Source organism: Stylophora pistillata, chromosome 6, assembly GCF_964205215.1.
Source record: "Stylophora pistillata chromosome 6, jaStyPist1.2, whole genome shotgun sequence".
In the NCBI taxonomy this organism is placed as follows: Eukaryota; Metazoa; Cnidaria; class Anthozoa; order Scleractinia; family Pocilloporidae; genus Stylophora; species Stylophora pistillata.
In genome coordinates this window covers 13,380,976-13,401,881 of record NC_142524.1, presented here as the reverse complement: position 1 = coordinate 13,401,881, position 20,906 = coordinate 13,380,976, and the positions used below count along the sequence as shown (strand labels likewise).

At 38.1% G+C, this 20,906-nt stretch overlaps 2 protein-coding genes across 3 annotated transcripts in view; both read left to right on the top strand.

Moving 5' to 3' along the window:
- Positions 1-20,890, top strand: part of LOC111326494 (abscission/NoCut checkpoint regulator) — a 152,091-nt gene extending 131,201 nt beyond the window's left edge. Inside the window, exons 10-11 of the mRNA XM_088763208.1 lie at positions 19,188-19,351; positions 19,982-20,890. Coding sequence (XP_088619334.1) covers positions 19,188-19,351; positions 19,982-20,054 — 237 coding nt within the window. The 3' untranslated portion in view covers positions 20,055-20,890. The remainder of the gene's footprint in view (positions 1-19,187; positions 19,352-19,981) is intronic.
- On the top strand, positions 1,773-7,753 carry LOC111326527 (uncharacterized). 2 transcript variants are annotated; one of them, XM_088725728.1, is made up of 7 exons: positions 1,780-2,016; positions 2,134-2,215; positions 2,430-2,495; positions 2,750-2,929; positions 3,283-3,384; positions 6,462-6,660; positions 7,431-7,753. In XM_088725728.1, exons 2-7 carry the CDS (start codon positions 2,213-2,215, stop codon positions 7,655-7,657), a joined length of 777 nt encoding a protein of 258 aa, XP_088581854.1. In that variant the 5' UTR covers positions 1,780-2,016; positions 2,134-2,212; the 3' UTR covers positions 7,658-7,753. The 2 variants fall into 2 exon arrangements, with proteins under 2 accessions (XP_088581855.1, XP_088581854.1); XM_088725729.1 differs by lacking the exon at positions 3,283-3,384 and having other exon boundaries at positions 1,773-2,016.
- Positions 20,891-20,906: the final 16 nt, after the last annotated feature.

Sequence of the window (20,906 nt, the reverse complement as noted above, 5' to 3'; positions counted from 1 at the left end):
TTATGCACAAGAGAGCCAATTTTTAATTTAAAAATATTCTCTAACTTTAAGATGTCTAATGGTGTAAAATATGGTGTAGGACTTTCTCTTTTGCAAGCAAAGAAGATGCTGCGGATGCAGTTGTTTTGTTATAATCGTATTTGAACTGCGTCACTTGAGAGAAACGAACCCCGTCATACAATGATAAGATGTTCTTTGGCCTTTCGTGGGCTTCAACTCTATTTTTATTACTGTTATCACATTCGTATCAATCGAGGTTAAAGATTGCGGAGACGTGCCAATCGGCTATGTTCTGACACTGACGTTTATCGACTGACTTTTCTACTCCAGGTAAGCAGAAGGTAGCTTAATAAATTTAGAGTTCGAGTTTTTTTCATCTCGTAATTAAGTAAGATATCTACCGAAAACGGAGGTATTAATCCATATACATCCTGAGGGCCGTAGGGTCAAGGGATGTTTTTTTTATTTTTGAAGCGGACGGCCAGACTCCCGTGGCTTTAATTTAGTACTTTATTTAGTTCTTATTTAATATTTCCGTCAGTCAAGGTCTAGTTCAGCGTCTGTTGTAGTTAAGGTCAGCCGTTTAATTCGTACGCCTGTTGAAGAATAGCTTAAGGCAACGAGGATTCAGTCAAAATCACTTTTTCATCGCTTTGATCGCTTTGCTTTGCTTCGCTTCGTGTCCTGTATCGATAGGTTTGATTTTGTTTTGTCGATGAAACACATTGTGCGCGTAAAGAACTTTATGGCTACAGCGTTACCTTAGCGTTTTAGAAATTCGCGCTCAGATCATAGATTGAATCAACTAAACATTGTTTATGTTGGATTGGATACGTATGTCTCGCTGAGGAAAAAATAAATCAAATAGAGCCACAGGTGTCCCAAGTTCACGTCTTCAGCAAAAGCGAAGGATTATTTCATGAATGCGTCACGCGTTGTGTGATGCGGTGTTGGGTTACGCGAGCATCCGTTGAGAGTTTGAATGCGTTATAAGGAATAGTATGGGGAATAAAATATGGTCCATTTTGTCAGTTTCAAGTGGACACTATGAGAAGGCTTAGATACACTGAGGCGCTGACCTCATTGACTGTTTTTCTTTTTTCTTTGTTGTTGAGTTTAAGGAGGAAAGCACATGGCATGTTTGTATTTTGTTTTCCCTTAGTTTATTTACTTTCTCCGTTATCTGGGTACGGCAAACTTTGAATCGTTCTTTTGTTCGTTGGGTAAATTGTTTGTTAGTTAATTATTTGTTAGTTTGAATGAAACAACGATACTATTCAACGCATGTCAAGAGTTTGGTTGTCCTTGATAAGGGTGTAGAGATATTGGGTCACAGGGAGCCCAGACAAGCGACGAGTGTGGTTGTTTATTCGAAATATAGAGGAATGTATGGGAGAATATTAAACATTCTTGTTATCGTAAACTTATATCATGAAATTTCTGAGTTAAAGCTCAAAATAAATGTAAACCTTCCTCACTTGCTGTGTTTTGTCGTTTCAAACCGCCTCCGCGTGAACAACGGTCGAAATCGTAGTGAGCAGCCTTAAGTGAAAACAGGAAAACAGTGATGCCAAAGCAAGCCCAAAACGACGGAAATTGCCAAAAAAACACAGTGGAAACACAAAGAATGAGTAATTTTTATTAACATAACGTGTAAAATATTCATATTTCGGAATATTTAGTGTTTTAAATGAACCATACTTTATTCCCCATACTATATTCTTTATAACGCATTCTCAACGGTTGCCGCGTAACTTAACACCGCATCACACAACGCGTGACGCATTCATGAAATAATCCTTCGCTTTTTCTCGAGACGTGAACGTAAGACGCCTGTGATAGAGCAAGTACGAGATAACAGAAACACGTTCTATGTTCACATTGACGGAAGTCTTGAGACATGGCTCAGAGACTGAAACACGTGTGCCTGGTAAGATTGTGTCTCGCTGATACAAACAGGGTTTTGGGGACTGCAAGCTATAGCAGAAGTAATAACTTCACAAACCACCTATGAAGGTAATTCAAATACTTCCTCTGTTCCTTAAGAAACTGTTTTTGCCTTATATAGCTACAATATTAGCTTCTCATTTCACTTCCTTGTGAAACGACATAAAAGCAAACACTTTTCCACAGCAACGCGCTAACTAAGTTTGTCAGAGGGTGACAAGAAAGCAACAAAACAATTCAGCCATTCCATCGATTGTAACCTACCATGGTAAGTGCAAATTGTTTTAAATCGTTTAAGGCATCTTCTTTACATAAAAATTATATTTTTCGATGAACTTCTTTGGTGTTGGTCTTCACAAAGACAAACTGTGTATTTAGGAATGTTCAGCTCATTTCTTTCAAGTTGTACGTTATAATTAGGTTTTGGTGGTCTCAGGCTGCGCGAATCTGTGATTTTAATTCCCTTTTTTGTTTGATTTCAGGGTTTTATTACAACTGGAACCCTTTCGATTTTGTATCTCTGTATTTTAAATCCAAGTTTTGCCACGGTAAGTAGCTTCAATGTTCTCCATGTTGATTATAATTTACAAATGATGAGTTGCTAGGAGATTTATGAATTTAGTTCAACTCTCTCAATCAATAAAATCGATGAATTTTACCAGGCGAGTTCGATGCTAGAGCCTTTCCCTTCTTATGTGAAAGAGACTTCAGCAATCTCACAAATCACCGATTGACTTAAAATCAAATGACCGTGAGCTGACCTTCGGTAAAACGCCGTTTGAGTTCTGTATATTTTTTATAGATTGCACAAGATAAAATCGTGGAACAAGTCGACTGGAACGATTACAATGTTCACATCACGGAGAGAGGAACGAAATTAATTGAGAAGATACGGATTGACGAGGAAAACAATCTTGTGTACGTCCACGTACCGGCTCACAATGGACTTGCCGAAGCTGACTATCTTTTTGACTTCAATAAGGTAAATGAGTTTGTTTCACGCCAAATGTTTGAGTTGGGGCACAGCATAGTCAGTCATTGAAGGAAATACGGAAGAAAGCAATCAGCCTTTGTACCATGAAGCTCTAGTATATCTAATAACACGGTATATCTAATATCAAATTAGAGTCTTTATCTGTATTTTTAACCATTCAATGATATCAATAACACGTCATCTCGCCTTTTCAAAAACATCTTAGAATAAATTGCCAGAGAGTGAGTTACAGACTGACGGAGGGAATGCTTAACTCCAGCCCTCCTCCCCTCTCCCCCCCCCCCCCCTTCATTGCTCAGTCTCTGTCAAAGACTTATAGTTCCCCAAATTTTGGTTTTTAGAAAATATCATTGCGCTGCACAAAAAGTGAAGCCAAATGTTATCTGGGACCACTGCCTCACACCTTGCCAAAGCCTGCTGATCTAAGGACTGGATTGCAAATGGTAAAGAGATATTGATCTATTAATTTATTACACAACTCAAGCAGTCAGAGGGCCAATAACTAAAATCAACCAATCAAAATGCTCTATTCCTGGTCAATATTCTCTAAGTATTGGACTGGGCACTGTCCTGAATGGTCCCGAATGATACCGCACTTGTGTCCCTTTGAACCTCAGTCGTATAATAAATCTCGCATTGACCAAGCTTGCTCGGGACCGTACTGGAAGAATATCGGCCCTCTGTCTTCTTTGTACCGACCGAGCGCAGCGAGGTCCGTACTGTCAAGACCTTGGGCCGATATTTTCCCAGTACAGCCCTCGGTTTATAAGATATATATATATATATATACACCCATTTTCAAAAACGTAGCAATTTGGAAAAAAAATTAAATATGGAATGTACCTTTAGTTTTTCATTAAAAAGGTGTCAACGTCATCTATGAATCTGTCCATTAATAACTCATAAGTACGAACCAATCAAAATTTATGTACAAGTCAGCATAAATGTATATGAAGTGTAATTACCGTCAAAATTTAAGACATGCAGTTATGATATTGAGACATTCTGTCATGATATTCAGACATGCAGTTATGATATTGAGACATGCAGTTATGACATTGAGACATGCAGTTATGACATTGGGACATGCAGTTATGTTCTTCAGACATGCAGCTATGATATTGAGACATGCAGTTATGACATTGAGACATGCAGTTATATGACATTGGGACATGCAGTTATGTTCTTCAGACATGCAGTTATGATATTGAGACATGCAGTGATGACATTGAGACATGCAGCTATGATCTTCAGACATGCAGTTATGATATTGAGACATACTGATTTGATATTCAGACATGTAGCCGTGCTATGTGAATTGTCATTTTCATAGCGTCCATTTCATTATGGTGTTTTGACATGGTAACATGCAGTTCGTCGTGACTCTCAGAAACGAGTTTTGGTCAAGATAATTTATTTCCCGCCAAAATGATAATTATGTCAATATATCCACTCTCTGTCGCCCTGTCTTTGTTGGAAACATGAGTTTTCGGGGTCTTAGTTTTCGTGACACCCCAATGGGGTGTCACGAAAACTCAGACCCCGAGAAAACAAGGCCGAAAAAATACTCGCAAGTTGCACGTTTCGTAAAATTGTCCGATCGTTGAGTATAAAAACATTTTAGAGTGACACAAGACTTCATTTAGCTTAGATTCCTCCATTTTTCCCATTAATTTTGAGCGTTTCATTCGCAGTTAACTGGATCAAATGCGCGCGCTCTAACACCAAAGTATTAAACTGTGGCGTGATTTTGACGAGCCAATTGGGACGTTTGTTTACTTTGTCACACAGATCCTTGTTGTCGCTCTGTTAAAATTCTTAAATATTTCGCGACAATCATGGATACAAACAGAGACTCGACCCACCAGTCCCAAAACGAAGACAATTTTGCGACCCTTGGGCTAGAGTTCTCAAGTGAGGCAGAAAAAGAGTTGATCTATCGAGCGATCGATCGGCCGCAGCAATGGTTTTCGGCATGGGTAAATTTGCATTATTAAACCTCTTTGACCGGTACTCTACTCTTATACAGTCGAAGTTCTCAGCGGACACCCTCGAGTAGCGAAAACAGTGGCCATAAAAAGTGTCCGCTCACAAGAATGGGAAAATACAGAGTTTGTATGGGAGTTTAATAAAACGGGGTTTTGACTAGGTGGCCGTAAGTAGAGCTGTCCACTTTCGAGAGTGTCCGTTAATATTTATTCGGCTAGGCGACATTTCGAACTTTAATCCTCCTTCATATCCCTTAAATTATCTATTAGAATACACTCAATTAAATACTGACAGCCAAGTAAGAGTTTTAATTCATAAAATGTTCTACGCATTCACCATGTTCACTGCGTGTTAAAAAATTACCCAAAAAGCACATTGAATCAAAGTGAATCTATACCCGTGGATTGAATGTGTGACAAAAAAAATACGCGACATGTTAAGAATTGATCACGAGTCGAGTTTATCTCTTTGGTAAATAAAATTTAAATAAATTTCGAGGGGTCTGAGTTTTCGTGACACCCGCCTGTTGCAACTTGTTTTTAATGATCTGCTGGGGACTGCCATGTTCTCTTTCATCTGCTAAACAAAAAAATTCGTGCGTCCACGTATCTCGTTTGCAAAACACTACTGTTAGTTCCGTTTTAGTAGCTGGAGCTAACGATGCCGATGCCAAGTGCTGTCTGTTGCTGCTCGAGAAACTAGTTAAAATTGTCGCGAGCCGTGTACGGCTGAAATAAGTTTCGAACATTTTCCAGTACTCGTCCGTTGGTTTCCCGTCCGCTCACTGCACTGGCCACTGCATCGATCGTTGGAGAACCATTTTCGAGGCCCTGAGATGCATGTTCCCTTATAAGACGGTCGACTCTTCTATTAAATATCATAACAGAATGTCTGAAAATCATAACTGCATGTCTGAATATCATAACTGCATGTCTGAATATCATAACTAGATGTCTGAACATCATAACTGAATGTCTTAAATTTTGACGGTAATTACACTTCATAGATGTGCATGATGCACGATGTGCATGATGCACGATGTGCGAATATTTCATATCGAAGGAACAACACCTTTTTTGTGAAACAAAGACTTTGGAAAATTTTACATTAACTAATGTTCTTTCTCTTTTCCCTAAAATTTATTTAGTCAACACCCTTTTAATGGAAAACAAAAGGTATACAATTCATATATATTCTCACATTGCAACGTTTTGAAAACGAGTGTACACATACGCTACCTTGTACATACATTTTAATTGGTTTTTACTTATGATCTGTTAATGGCAGACGCAAATGTGACGTCACCAATAACAACATCTTGCCTCGCTTTTTACGTAAAACAAATGGATTCCACGGTTGCGTGGGTCTGTTTAGCAAAAGGTCACAGAAGAAGTCCGCAAGACACACTCGCCTGCGATCGTTGTCATCTGTGATCTGAATATACGCACGGCAACATGAAATCTCTTTTATAGACATATACTTACACACGTACATCATGCTGATCTTTCAATCGCCTTTCCTTGCATAAAAGACGCTCAAATCTCCTTCAAAAAGCAGTGAAATCGTCCGAAAGTACTGGGCTGTTGCAGAAGAAGTTGATAAAACTCTCCTCAGTGAACAGGTTCAAGAATTTTGTGGCCAGTTCCCAGTTATTCGCTTGGAAGAGGTTGACTTGAACTCTGTGAAAACCGGTATCGGGAAGGAAAGGAATTTCGTAAAAAGCCGTTTAGGTAAATATAAAAACTTAGTTAAACAAAGTAGATTAGTTGAACTGAACCAAGGTTTTCCATTTCTCACCTCGATACTTGAGGGTTAATTTAATTCCCCTAAAAAGGGCGATATTTGTCTCTTGAGCCTAAATAGTAATCCATCTAGTTTCTCGTCCTTATTTACAGCTCAAATAAGTTTTACTTGAGGTCTACAGGTAATTCTTCTTCCACTGATATTATAATGCCCGGTCACAAAAGTAAACTTATTTACAGCGAGATTCCTCAGTCTAAAGACTATGGAGAAAAATAAGCAATAACAAAAAGAAGGCGCCTGAAAAGAACTGGTTATAAACAGTCATATAAATACCTCTTTGTTGATGGTTCATATTCTATATCAATTTTGGCGGGTCCGCAGTGCAAAGCTGCCACAAAACACCTAGCTATACAGAATATCGTCTACTGACTTCCTATTACTTTAAAAATTCACCTGGTAACCTGGAAGTTATTTATCCCGTGGCGGCGTGCTTTTATCTGGTCTTTCTTTTTTGATTTAATACAAAACGTCTTATGGCCACCCTTGCGTAAGCTGGCCTCTACTTATTACATAACAAGTTTATATGCACTCGCCGAGATAAACATTTCAAAATACGGTCTGTTACGACCCATCGCCAAGATACGGACAGTATGATAATTTGACCTTGTCGAATTTTCATGGCTATTGATTGTGCGACCTTTACTTCCTCCCTAAGAATCTGTCATCATTGGTATTTATTTTTCTTTTCTGTCCACAGCAAGAAGCGTCAGTTTGAGCCATCTTCCCTTCTGCTCCCCCGTAAATGACTCTATGCCAAAGAAAACATGCCAACCAAACACATGGCTCTACAATTTTCAGATCAGTGAGGATTCTTGCACCTATTGGGCCAAAAATTGCAATTTAGATAAAGGAAGTAAAAAAATATGCCCGGAATGGGAGCACAAATATAATAGCATGATCTGCTACAAAATTCGGTGCCCTTAGATGAGTTGCAGTGATTTTACATGGACACTTCTCAAATCACTGCCAAAGAATCCTTGCCTGTGAACAAATAAAACTGATTCATTTTGAGGAATTCAACTTGTGAGTTCTTTATGTGTTAAAATCAAACTTGTAAACCGAGACGTCGACTCAACTTGGTTCAATTGAGTTGGAATTAGGTTGTTTTGAGAAGGGGGTATCACTGGCAGATGACATAGCTCCTTGCAATCTTGGGACGCGGTTTGAGTTTCGTTGCCTTTGGTCCCACTTACCATTTCAAGACAGGAATACAGTGATTCAAAATTATGTATTCTTATCGATAAATAAGACACCATAATAAATATAATAAGTATTGTGCTTCATACAAGTAGAACCCCCACTAACCCGAATTCCCAAGGAAAACGAAAATACCGTATTTCCTCGAATACGCGTCCAGGCGCTTGGAGCCCGTTTGACTTAAGAAATATTTTCGAGAAGCCCCTAGATATCGCCGACAATGTTTTTCACCGAAAATGTCCGAGACAATTAAAAAGCGTCGTGGGTTAGACTCGTGGATAAAATTACCCGTTACATCATTACAACCTTGTCAGTTTATGTAACTTTATTTCGCGCGGGCTTTCTCGCATATTTCCCGCAATACAAATCGGCCCCAGAACAGACAGAACTACTGCCCTGGCCTGTACCTCGCGGGTTCTCCAAAAGAATATAAACCGGGAAAATTTGTTCTTCACGAGATGCGCGTGACCGATCGAAAAACGTACAATGAAGATTGAATTAAAAGGAGTGGTTTAAGCGCATTTCAATTAATTCTTGAAATTAACTGATTGTCAAATTGTCGATAAATTGCAAGGTTGTTTTGTAAATAGAATAGGAAAGATGGTAAGTTTTTATCTCGGCAAAGAAATAGAGAAAGATCTTTTCCGTCTTGTCTCCGTGGACAAGTTTTTGTCTGCGTAGGAACAGGTAGGTCGCACTTGGTGTAATCACTGATTACAAAAATGTGACAGGTCTTTGCAATTGGTTATCAGAATGCGCATGCTGCTACTATAATTCAATTTTTTATTTTATACACAGTTGAATAGTAGCACCACACGCATTACAAAAAAAAATCCGCCAAAACAGCGTTAAAACGACCGTAAGCGACAAAGCGGCCACGGAAAAAGCTAAGGAGACGTTTCGTTCCCCGCTGTTTTGATCCTTTCAAGCTTTTTTTCCTCACCTTCGCGGGTGTCCTTCAGAAGAAAATTCGTACACGCACTAGTCTCACTAAAATCCTAACAATCTATACAACAGAAAAAAGCGTATTAAAAGCAGTTAATGATAAAAAATATGATTTAAGCGAGATTTCCTTTTGGAAAGCGTCAGGACCCGATCAGGCGCTAAACAACCAAAGGTTCTTCTATTGAAATTATTGAGTATTGGATGCCGCAGCACAAGCAAAATGACTGCACAGTCCTATTCACAAGGCAACAGTGAATACAAGGAGGGCAAGCTTTTCCAATATTCCGATGAGATGTCTAGATATCGGCATTTAAAGTTGGAGTAGCTAAAAATATGCAAGGCGTGTTGCGTAAATAGACACCACGGGACAAATATTTCAAATATCAAAATATCTCGACACAGTGGTTTCCTGGAAAAACAGGATCAAGGATCACCGGATCAAGGATCAAAGATCAAGAATCAGTTCAAAATGAATTAAATCAATTAATAGGCATGATTGATTGCTCATCTACGTGACTCATTCAAGATCTCCCGCATGCTAAAGCGAAAATAAGAGAAAATACTAAGTACTGAAAAAGCCATAACACTCTGTGAAAGTGTCCCTTTTCGCTTATCGACTATTAGGACTGCTATTAAACACTGATAGCAACAGAGCGGATTTGCTTGTGTATATACCATTTTCGCATGAAATTTCTAAATTATCCCGAGTATCGGTAGATGATTGCGTCTCTGACTTCCGGTACAATTTCAAAACACGAAGCCGTTCTTGGCGACTGCCGGAGTGAACGGCAAATTTTCAGCATGCTTTAATTTTCATCTCTTCAAATCTTTACTGACCTCATATCCTTAAAGGAAAAGCAGATGGAATGCATCTCAAGAATCACTCGCTTAGAAGAAGACGTTTTAGTCGTTTTTCCGACGGGATTTGACAAGAGACATGATTCGGAAAGTTTTAAAATTGTATCGCCCCAATGAGTTGTTGTTGTGAGTTCCCTGGAGTATACATGGAGGCAAAAAGTCGAAAATCTCAGAAGCACTTACGTGATTTTTTTTTTTGAGAAAGTACCTGACGACTAACGAGGAAGAATTGTTTTTTCTTTTTTCTGTCACCAGCAAGCACAGCAGGCAGAAAAGTTAGTCCCACACTTTTGATCACTTCCGACAAAATAAGAGACCTTGACGTTTGCCGATTCTCTGTTTCTCGATAGGTTTAACAAGGAGAACCTTTTTTTTGTCATTCACACAAACCTTTCCTCTGCACTAGACATTTGTAGACACGGCCAATGGAAAACAAAATCGCCATTATTTTCCAATTCTTTGCATTTTTACCCAAGCATTAGTCGATCTAACAAATAATTCCCAGTCGCCAAAAGCGGCTTTGTGTTTTGAAATTGCACTGGAACTCAGAGACGCAATCACCTACCGACAGTCAGGATAATTTAGAAATTTTATGCGAATATAGCATATGCACAAGTAAACCTGCCCTGTAGCTGTCAGTCTTCAATAGCAGTCCCGATAGTCGGTAGGCGAAAATTGACACTTCCACAAAGTGGTAGGGTTTTTCAGTATTCTCTCTTATTTTCGCTTTAGCATACGGGAGATCTTGAATGAGCCACGTGGTTGAGCAATCAATTATGCCTATTAATTTGTTTAATTTATTTGATTTATTTTGAACTGATCCGGAGATCCAGTGATCCGGTGATCCGGTGATCCGATGATCCTTGATCCTGTTTTTCCAGAAAACCCCGACACAGCTGTGTTTGTCATTATTCCTGGAATACTTTGGCGAAATTTGACACAAATTGGTCAAATCCGAATACTCTATAAATTCACTCAAAGTGGATGTATTTCTCCAAAAATCAAATGCGAGATTTTAGCTCCTAAAGATTCGTAAACAACTCGCGCTGTATACCGCCTCCTGAACCCGCAAACCAATGGGACAACAGCATCTCCTCATTCGCTCTGACGCGGGGAGGAGTTTGAATAAAGGTGACTGCAAAACATTTTTTTTACGCTCTGACCATGACGAGGTACCTTAAGAGCACTGAATACCAAATCTACCCCTCTGACCAAAGCGTTGAAGTTTAAAATAGTGGGCCCGACATAAAAATAGCGATTTTTATGCCAATTTTATGGGGAAATCCCGTGTAACAATTTTTAGGTACGGCCTCTCTAGATTTTCTCACAACTTCAAGATATTCTTTTGCGAGATGGGGCCCCGCTACTGAGTGAATTCTCAACAATTAAACTCCAATTCTTTGCTTGCGCGACGCGAGACAACCTGTCTAACCAGTTCTCTGGAGTACACTACTGAGTGTAGTTGGATCTTATTGACCAAGCCTGCTCGATCAAGATGGCTAGATTTTAGCCTTGTTCTTTTAAAGAGTTTTTATGGACCTAGACTTCGTCTCGGCCAATAAAAACGCGGAAATAGAACTCGGTCAATATTCGGCCATCAAGCTTCGCCAATAACGCTCATAGATCGGGTTATCATCACAGGTAGCCCAGGCTCTCTCACAGGCTCTTTCACAGTAGATTATTATAGAGTTTGTATAGTGGTTTAGTTGGACTTGCTTTTGAGCTCTGTAAATATAAAGTTGTGTGAAATAATCAAAGAAATAAAGTCTTACCTTCATACAGAGTAGTCTGTGCTGTTCTTGTCGCGATTTGAGGCCGTTTTGCTGTGTTTCAGCTTAACGTCCCACCTCTTCTTTAGAAGTGGTAGGACGTTAAGCTGAAACAGCAAAATGGCCTCAAAATCGCGGCAAGAACAACACAGACTACTATGTATGAAGGTAAGACTTTATTTCTTTGATTATTTCACACAACTTTATATTTACGGAGCTGAAAAGCAAGTCCAACTAAACCACTATACAAACTCTATAATAATCCACTGTGAAAGAACCTGTGACAGGGCCTGTGACAGAGCCTGGACTACCTGAGTTATCATCAGCCAGAAACCCGATTGATTAAGCCACGATCTGAAGAGCTCTCATTGACATTCATCGCGAGGTAACTTAACAAGCACGTTAAGTAATTTAAAATGCTCTTCACAAAGCCCCTAAATAACTCTAAGCACACAAAGTCAAGATGCCGAGAAGCTTTCCCAATAAGTTAGAATACGAACACGTGCTCGATTACATCTAGATAACATGTTTGTGAACGTAAGTCCCCAAGTGATTATGTTACAGCCTCTAGGACACGTCAAAACAGTTCATGAAAATAAAGCTAAAAAAAAACCATACAAGCGAAATTTTATTGAAATGTATTTGGTTATAATTCATTTAACTTATTCAATAGAAAACTGGTTAATAATCCAAGTCAAGAAATGTACCTACGTTTCCACAATTCCGATACGGGACGAAACGGGCTTAAATACCGGTTAAGTGTACAACATTTTATATTTTCTCATCGCGTGGTTGCCTTTTTCTTTGAAAACTCAAAGTTCAAGCCTTCTCCATCTCTTAATTAATCAACGTGAAAGTCCTTTTGTGTGCCGGGAAAAAAAATCAACTGGAGTGAGTTAGAGATATAAAAAAATACCGGCATTCTGCGTGTTTTGAGATATGGCTCAAAGACTGTCCATAAAGCTGAGGCACGTGCGCAAGATTAAAGGTAAGATTGTTTCTCGCTGGCGAAAACAGGAACTTGCGGACTGTAAGCTATAGCAGAAGTAATAACGTCACAAACCGCCGATGAGAGTAATTCAAATAAATTCTCTGTTGCTCAAGTTGTTTTTGTCTCATGTTGCCCCCTACATTAGTTTTCATTTCACGTCCTTGAAAACGGCATAAAGCCAGCACATTTCTGCAGCAAAGCACAAAGCAAGTTTTTCATAAGGTGACAAGAACGCATACAAAATTTAGCCATTCTATTGGCTGTAACCTATCATGGTGAGTGCAAATTGTTTTAAAATCGTTTAAAGCATTTTCTTTCCTTAAAGTTATAATCGCAATGAACTTCTTCGTTGTTGGTCTTCACAAAGACCTAAACCTGTGTATTTAAGCATGTTCAGCTCATTTCTACCAAGCTGTACGTTATAATAAGGTTTTTGGTGGTCTCAGGCTGCGCGAAACTGCGATCTTAATTCACTTTTTCGTTCGAACTCAGGGTTTTATTACGACTGGAAACCTTTCGATTTTATATCTCAGTATTTTTAACCCAAGTTTTGCTGCGGTAAGTAGCTTTAATCTTCTCTGTGTTAAGTCAGTACCGGGCATTCAGTACTACAGCGCCAAAGCTATGGAATGAATTGCCTCTTAGCATTCAAAAATTTCCATAAATACTATTTCTTCGAAGAATTTCGACCTATCTTTTTAAAGTTGTTTATCACTTTTAACTTTTATTTTTGATATATGTATTTATATATATTTTTTATTTTTGGATTCTAGTTTTTACCTAGGCATGATGATTTTAAACCGCTATGAAAGACTACCTGAATAGCGCTATAACTTAATACTATACTATATTACATTATAATCAACCAATTTTGAGTTAGTAGGCGAGTTCAGATTTGCTATGAATTTAGCTCAACTCTTACAATTAATAAAATTGATTAATTTTTCCGCGCGAGTTTAATGCGAAGACCTTTCCCTTACCATGTAAAGGAGACCGTCTTCAGCAATCTCACAAATCGCCAATTGACTTAATGATTGAAAGCTGGTGTCCAGTAAAAAACACTAACATATTTCCAGATAAATTTTTGATAGATTATAAAGGATAAAATTGTGGAACAAGTGGACTGGAACGAGTACAAAGTTCACATCATGGAGAGAGGAACGAAATTTATTGAGAAGACTAGAATTGACGAGGAAAAAAATCTTGAGTACTTCTACGTTCCGACTCACAATGGACTCGCCGAAGCTGACTATCTTTTGACTTCAATAAGGTAAGTGAGTTGGTTTTACGCCAAATGTTTGAGTTGGCGCATGACAGAGTCAGTCATTAAAAGAAATACGGCGCTCATATCATGCGGCCACGGCAATATGTGATGACAACAAAACTGCTACGATAAAATTGTGTTCTCTTACTTTCAACCAGAGACGATACATTGCCATTTCTTACTGAAAACAAAAAAAATGGAACTGAATTAAACTGAACTGAAACTGTCGTCAGACTACGGAGTATTCCTCTGATGTTCTTCGTCTCTGGAAAAAAACCAAGATTTTCAAAGCCAAAAGGTAACATCACAATTTTAAATCAAAGTATCTCACAGGAGTCTTTATCACTATTTAAAAACCATTCCCTAAAGTAAGGCCACACTAATTCACGTCGCCTTCTCGTCTTTTCAAAAATATTAAGAATCTATTACCAGCAATAATTAAGCTAGTTATAAGGCCAAAGGAGTGAATGCTGAACTCCACCACCCTCCCACCACTTGAGAATATATATTGATATATAGAAACACACTTTTTCTTTTCCCATCAAAATGGTAATAAACGATGTATGTATATTTCACAGCAATAGAACAATACCTTTTTGTTATTATGAAAGTAACTACTGTACTTTCCTTTTGAAAAATTGCCCCAATCATTTATTCTGTCAACATGACACCTTTTTGATGGGAAAAAATTAATAAAGTGTGCATATAAAAATTAAAAAAAATTAAATAAAAAATAAAAAAAAATGAAATAAAAATAAATTAATAAATAAATGAAGTGTGAATATTTCATACATATTTTCAAATTGCAACGTTTTTTAAAACGGGTGTAAATACATAGATCGATAGATAGATAGATAGATAGATAGATAAATAAATAGAGAGATAGATAGATAAATAGATAGATAGATAGATAAATAGAGATAGATAGATAAATAGATAGAGAGATCGATAGATAGATAGATAGATAGATAGATAGATAGGGAGATTGTTGCTTCATTCTAATTGGTTCTTACTTATGATCCATGAATGGATAGATTCATGGATGACATCACCTTTAAAAAATTTCCTTCTTTACTTCGTATTTAACCAAATAGATTCCAAGGTGTCGTGGGTCTGTTTAGTAAGAGTTCAGAGAGGAAGTAAAGACACGCTCGCTTTCGATCGTTGTCATCTGTGATATGAACGGATACACAGCAACATGGAATTTTTCTGTTGAAGATATACATATTACGTATGATGCACAATCCTCGCAGTAGAGAGCGCTATTTATGCAATAGCGAAAATCAGACCTGAAAAAAATCAGGCCTGTACGGGATTCGAACCACTGATCTCTGCGTTACTAGTGCAGCGCTCTACCAATTGAGCTAACAAGCCAACTGGGAACAGGCCGTTCGTTGATTCGTAATAATTTATCATCATGGGTTTATTACGAATCAACTTAACGGCCTGCTCCCAGTTGGCTCGTTAGCTCAATTGGTAGAGCGCTGCACTAGTATCGCAGAGGTCAGTGGTTCGAATCCTGTACAGGCCTGATTTTTTTCAGGTCTGATTTCCGCTATTGCATAAATAGCTCTCTCTACTGCGAGGATCGTGCATCATACGTATCTATAACCGCAGTTCAAAATATATGAACTTCATATATTCATTGTATCATATACATATTAGTTTAACGTGTGATAGGGAGAAAAAATCAATCAACTACCTATCACACGTTATACTCGCTCTACTATATGTATCGAGCACTGTTTTACGGATATCAGTTCAACCCCTCTATGTATTAGTCGGCTCAATGGATAGAGCGCTGGACTGTTGTGCGGGAGGTCGAGAGTTCGAGCCCCGGCCGGACCAACACTCAAGGTCTTAAAATAATTGAGAAGAATAATATTGAGAAGAAGCATATTATGCTTCCTTTCTATAACATCAAGAAATGGTTCGATTTTCTAGTCTTCTCAGATAGGGACGAATAAATGGAGGTCCTGTCTCCAGCAGGAGGGGTAGGAGACGTTAATTTCCCACGCACGAGATTACTGTGTGATGGATGTCCTTCCCGGGGTGGGATGGGTGGGTTGGGTTTAGGTTGATGAACCTAGTAGGGGACTAAGTGTCCTATTGTTCTTCCACCTGTACAATGTACAAATCTTTAGAGAGAGAGAGAGAGGGATACATAAATTAAGATACATTTAAGGTTACTTCCTACCTTGGCGGGTGTCCTTCGGGAAAAAATTCGTACGCGCGCTAGTTTGAAGAAAACCCCAACAAACTATGCATCAAACAAAGCTTAATAAATGCAGTTTACGATTAAAATATAATTTAGGCGTCTAACGGCTGCCACGCTTTTTTCCTGCTGTTGAGAAGACGTTAACAAACTTGTGCGCGCTCGACTCGCGTGCGCGTGCTTTGAGGTTACGAAGCAATCTCGTAAGCAAATCACGCGGACCCTTTTTAATGTTGACGTGTGCGATTTTTAGAGAAGAGTAGTTGAAGTTTTTTTTTTGTTTATCGTTTGGTTGTTGTCGTTTGCCGTAAGACTACAGTTTTCTGTGTTAGAGTAAGTTTCTGTTTGGATTTCCCGTTTCGCTTCCGAATACCTAACTTATATTGAAGTTCGTTTTGGTTCAATTCTTACAAGCGGGACTGTTATGTAAGTGCTAATGTTCCTTTCCTTGAGCTTATATATAGTTCTTTTGTGAGTTTGTTTGAGTTTTTAGCTAGCTTTGCATCTTGCCTTTATATCGGAATGTTTGGAATGTTGGTTTGTCTATTCGCATTTAGCTTAGCTTCTTCCTTATAAATTCATATTTCAGTTCACGATAAGTACTTGGATACCACGACTACGTTAAATAAAACGATTCAAGGCTTGTCCGTAAAATATATCCTCGCTTCATAGTGGGTCTTCATTTGCGAAACTCATAGTTGTCGTCGAAATTTTGCTTCGCTTTTGTCGGCCGCTACAAGGCGATTTTTTCATTTGGGGACTGCCAGGAGCCGGTACAGCGTGAAACGACCGAGGGTCCTTCTAATGAATTTATCGGGTATCGGATCCTACGCCACGAGAAAAATGGCTGCACAGTCTCATTCACAAGGCATCAATCAACTAAAGTGTGTTAGGCTTTTCCGATATTCTGGGTGGTTGTCTAAATATTCGCATCTAAGATAGAGTAGCGAAAAATATGCGAAGTGTGTTGCGTAAATGGACAACACGTAAAAAATATTTCAAACATCAAAACTTCCTGACACACTTTTGTTCGTCATCATCCCAGGAATGTGTTGGCGAAATTTCACGAAAATCGCTCAAATCCACATACCATATAAATTCGCTCAGAGTGTAGGTATTCCTCTCAAAATCAAATGCGAGATTTTAGTTTCTAAAGGTTTGTAAACAACTAGCGCCACACCTGAAACCGCAAACCAATGAGAAGACGAGGCGTCAATGACAGTGGGTCAATATTTTCCCGGGAAACGTATCGCGTAACAGTCACGTTTTTTTATCTCACAAGATATCAAATTCTTAAGGTTATTAATTATGCTACTTTAATTTTCTTTCCTAATCTGTGATATATCATCATTGCTAATTATCTTTATTTTCTGCCCACAGCAAGAAGCATAGATTTGAACAATCTTCCCTTTTGCTCCCCCAGAGGAGACTCGGTACCAAAGAAAATGATGAAACAGCAAGCCAACGATACCTGAAACAGGTTGGTTTTTTGCAGTATTATTGCGTGCGCAGTATTATGGTGTGTGAAAGTTTGGTTGGAAAGCACAACATTTTCTTCCTGTGCAGTAGAGGGTTGCTTTGGGGATCTTTTTTTATTTTTAACTGAGTGCCAGAGTGACCGAAGCATATTTCCCCAGTTGACAGGCAGGCAGAACATACACTGTTATCTACCTTCTTGGATAATATTTCAACTGTTTAATTGAGTCTTGTCTTGACATTGTGTCCTGACAGTGGTGCCCATGTTGTATTCATTTATAACTCTCACTTTGCCCCTCTTTTATTTGAAAATATGTTTTTCTAAATAACTCGGATACTTTTGCATATTTTTTTTTTTTTCTTTTCAGAAACGTTAAGTAAAATGTTTGACTTCAATTTAGTCAAATAAAAGAAAAAATGATTTTTTGGCATCTGATGGTGGGAAGTAACTTTAAGAAAACTTGACAAGTGCTGAAAGGTTATCTGTAGTGGACAAGATTACTCAGCTGATCATGAAGATCATGCATTCAATCTCGTCAGCCTGTCATAGACACCCCTCCCCGCCCCCCGAAAAGCGAAAGAAAGGAAAAGCGAAATATAGAGAAATTCATTAGAATGTTTTTACAAAATGAAGGGTCTTTGGATGTATTGGTCGACAGATACTTGGTGAAAACATTGATTTTGGTAAGTGTTTCAATTTACCCTGTTGACACTAAATAACTCATCATAACTTCTGAACCAGTAAATTCTATGCATTGTCCTGCTGTAGATTTAGTACTCCAATCTTGCCCCCACCCCCACTCCCCTTTACCTTCAAAATGTTCCATGACCTCTGTATACAGAAGCCTCATGCAATAAAAGTGTCATAGGTACTGGTTTTCATGGCTGGCTCAAACACCAAGCCTGATTCAGTTTTTTCAATGCACTACTGTCTATGCATTTCCTGTCAAAAGCTTGTAAACAGCTGCCTACTCTCTTAAACTGAATCAAAATTTTAAATTGTGGTGTAGTTTAACAAAATACTTTACAGTGGGGGTGTGATACAGCAAAAACTCTCTCTTTGTCTTATCAACCAATTTGGTTGCAAATTAGGTGATTCCTCTGCCAGCTAATCAAGTAAATCAGGAAAAAAGACAGGACAATTGAAGGTAATTTGTTAGTTGTCTTTTCATTTACCGCCCTTCAATTGTTTTTTTCTTACTAGTTGTAATAAAAAGTAAAATTTTCAATGAAATAAACATGTTATCAACTTTGCTTAAACAAGACTTTGAACAGTTGTCTTATTCTTCATGCAAATTTTTATCTTGACTTTTCCACTTACACCTCCACTGACAAGTTATAGTAGATATAGAAATAACATTTAACAATTTAAAGACATCACGTTTAGCCCTTAATGGCCTCTTCTTTAGTTATACAGTATTTAGCAATTGAAATGCAATCTTTTTAGCTATGTTCAATAAATTCACATAAAGGGTACATCTAGCATTTGACTGGTCAGCAAGTCTTACTTTTGAAGGCAGACCTCTTCCTTGGCCATTTTTGGCAACCCATTTTTGGTAGAATTACATTCTTGTTTTGTATATGATCCTGCTAGACCTCTGCCACTTATCCCTCAACCGCACCTAGCAACATTTTCAGCCAGGGTTGTGTAGCAAACAATGATGACAATAAGCTGCCATTTTTTGTGACCCACTTCTGTTAAAAATTAATTTCTTTTGTTTTTTCTCACATCTTGAGGGACCAAAGATAGCGATTCCTCAGCTATGCCAAGCAGCATTTTTAGCCACGATTATGAAGCAAACAGTGATGATGACGAGTTGCCATGGTGTTGTATCTGCAATGGGAATGCTGTTCTAAGATGTCATGGCTGTGATGATGACTTGTATTGTCGGAGATGCTATAGGTAACCTTATATACATGTTAATTTACCATCCACTTTCAGTTACTCAAACCTCCAAGGCTTGCCCCTGCTTGCCTACTGTAAAAAAAAAAGTAATGCCTTTTGTGCAAGCTACAAAGAAGCATATACATATAACAATATCTGGATTCATTTCTTGTTGGTTGTACATCAGACTTGGAAATTTTTCTTTTAATTAGTACGATAGAAAAACACAAGAGAAGATTGAAATGGCTCACAAATAATGTGCTTTATAAATCAAGGTTACATTTTTCAAGATGCCCAAACTATAATACACTCTCTTTGAATTTGTGTTGGTAAATTTGGCAGAAAAACTGCATCATTTAACTTTTAACCCCCCCCCCCCCGCCCCCACTCCCAAGGCCTCACTAAATAATTCTCCTTACTGTCTGCCAAACAATTTTTATTGTTAGTTTAGACAATTTGGACTTGGATTAAATTATAATCTCCTGGTTGATATTTTTTTTATTCTCATCACTTGTCTGCTTCATATTGTATTGATATTGCAAGGAGAAACTCTGTCTTGGTCTCTCGTGGAAATTAAAGGGTTAAAAGGCAATGCTATCATAGAAGACACTTCACAACCTCATTTTACTTGTTATATTCTTTAAACAGGGAGGGGCACTGTCGAGCAGATTATGAAGACCACAACATCTCAGAATACAGGCCACCAAGAAAGAAAAGATGATATAGTTTTTCATCCTGATGTGGTAGACTAAAAAAAAAATTGCACCAAAAATTTTGAAGATGGTGAACTTGAAGAAGAACATATGAAGACATGTGCCACAATCAGACAATCAGACAATCATGGTGGTTTTTTTTTTTTTTTTTTTTTTTTTTTTTTTTTTTTGAGGCTCCACTCAACTCAGAAAGTAACAGTGGATCTGATTTTAATGCTGAAGAATTAATTCCACTCTGAAGTATTTCATCATAACAAGGGTGGTGAATGGTTTATAATTGACTTCTGAATAAGGCCAAAATTAATTTTAATGATATGTCACATTAATTTTCACAGAAAGGCAAGGGTGATTTGTGAATTTATGAACCAAGGTGGGCATGATTTTCCTCTTGAAGTATTCATGAACCATGTATTTTACTATGGTTATGAAAAATCTCAAGATTTCCTTGAAACCTTACTCATGAAGAAAGATTTCAAGTTTTCTTTTTTACATTCATGACAGGTGAAATGCAGTTTAAAGCACATGTGACACATGAATTTTCTGAAATTTGTGTGCAAAAGGGGATCAGGACCCTACCCTTCTTCACCCTTTGCTACACTATAAGGTTTGAATGACTTAGCTTCAAAAGTGGCTGTCAATGGTAGGACGTGCAGCCCTGTCTGGTATCCATACCATAAAATATCGCCCAGTTACAGATTGGGCATTACCATACTTACTTTTGCTTCCCTATTAATTTCTAACATGTAGGGTAAAACTTGTTAAATCAGTTTTAAGAAAATGAGTGTATCAAATACAAAGAAATTAACCCAATAAAAGAAAGAAAAAAATCCATGTGAGTAATTGTGCAAGACCTAAAATAC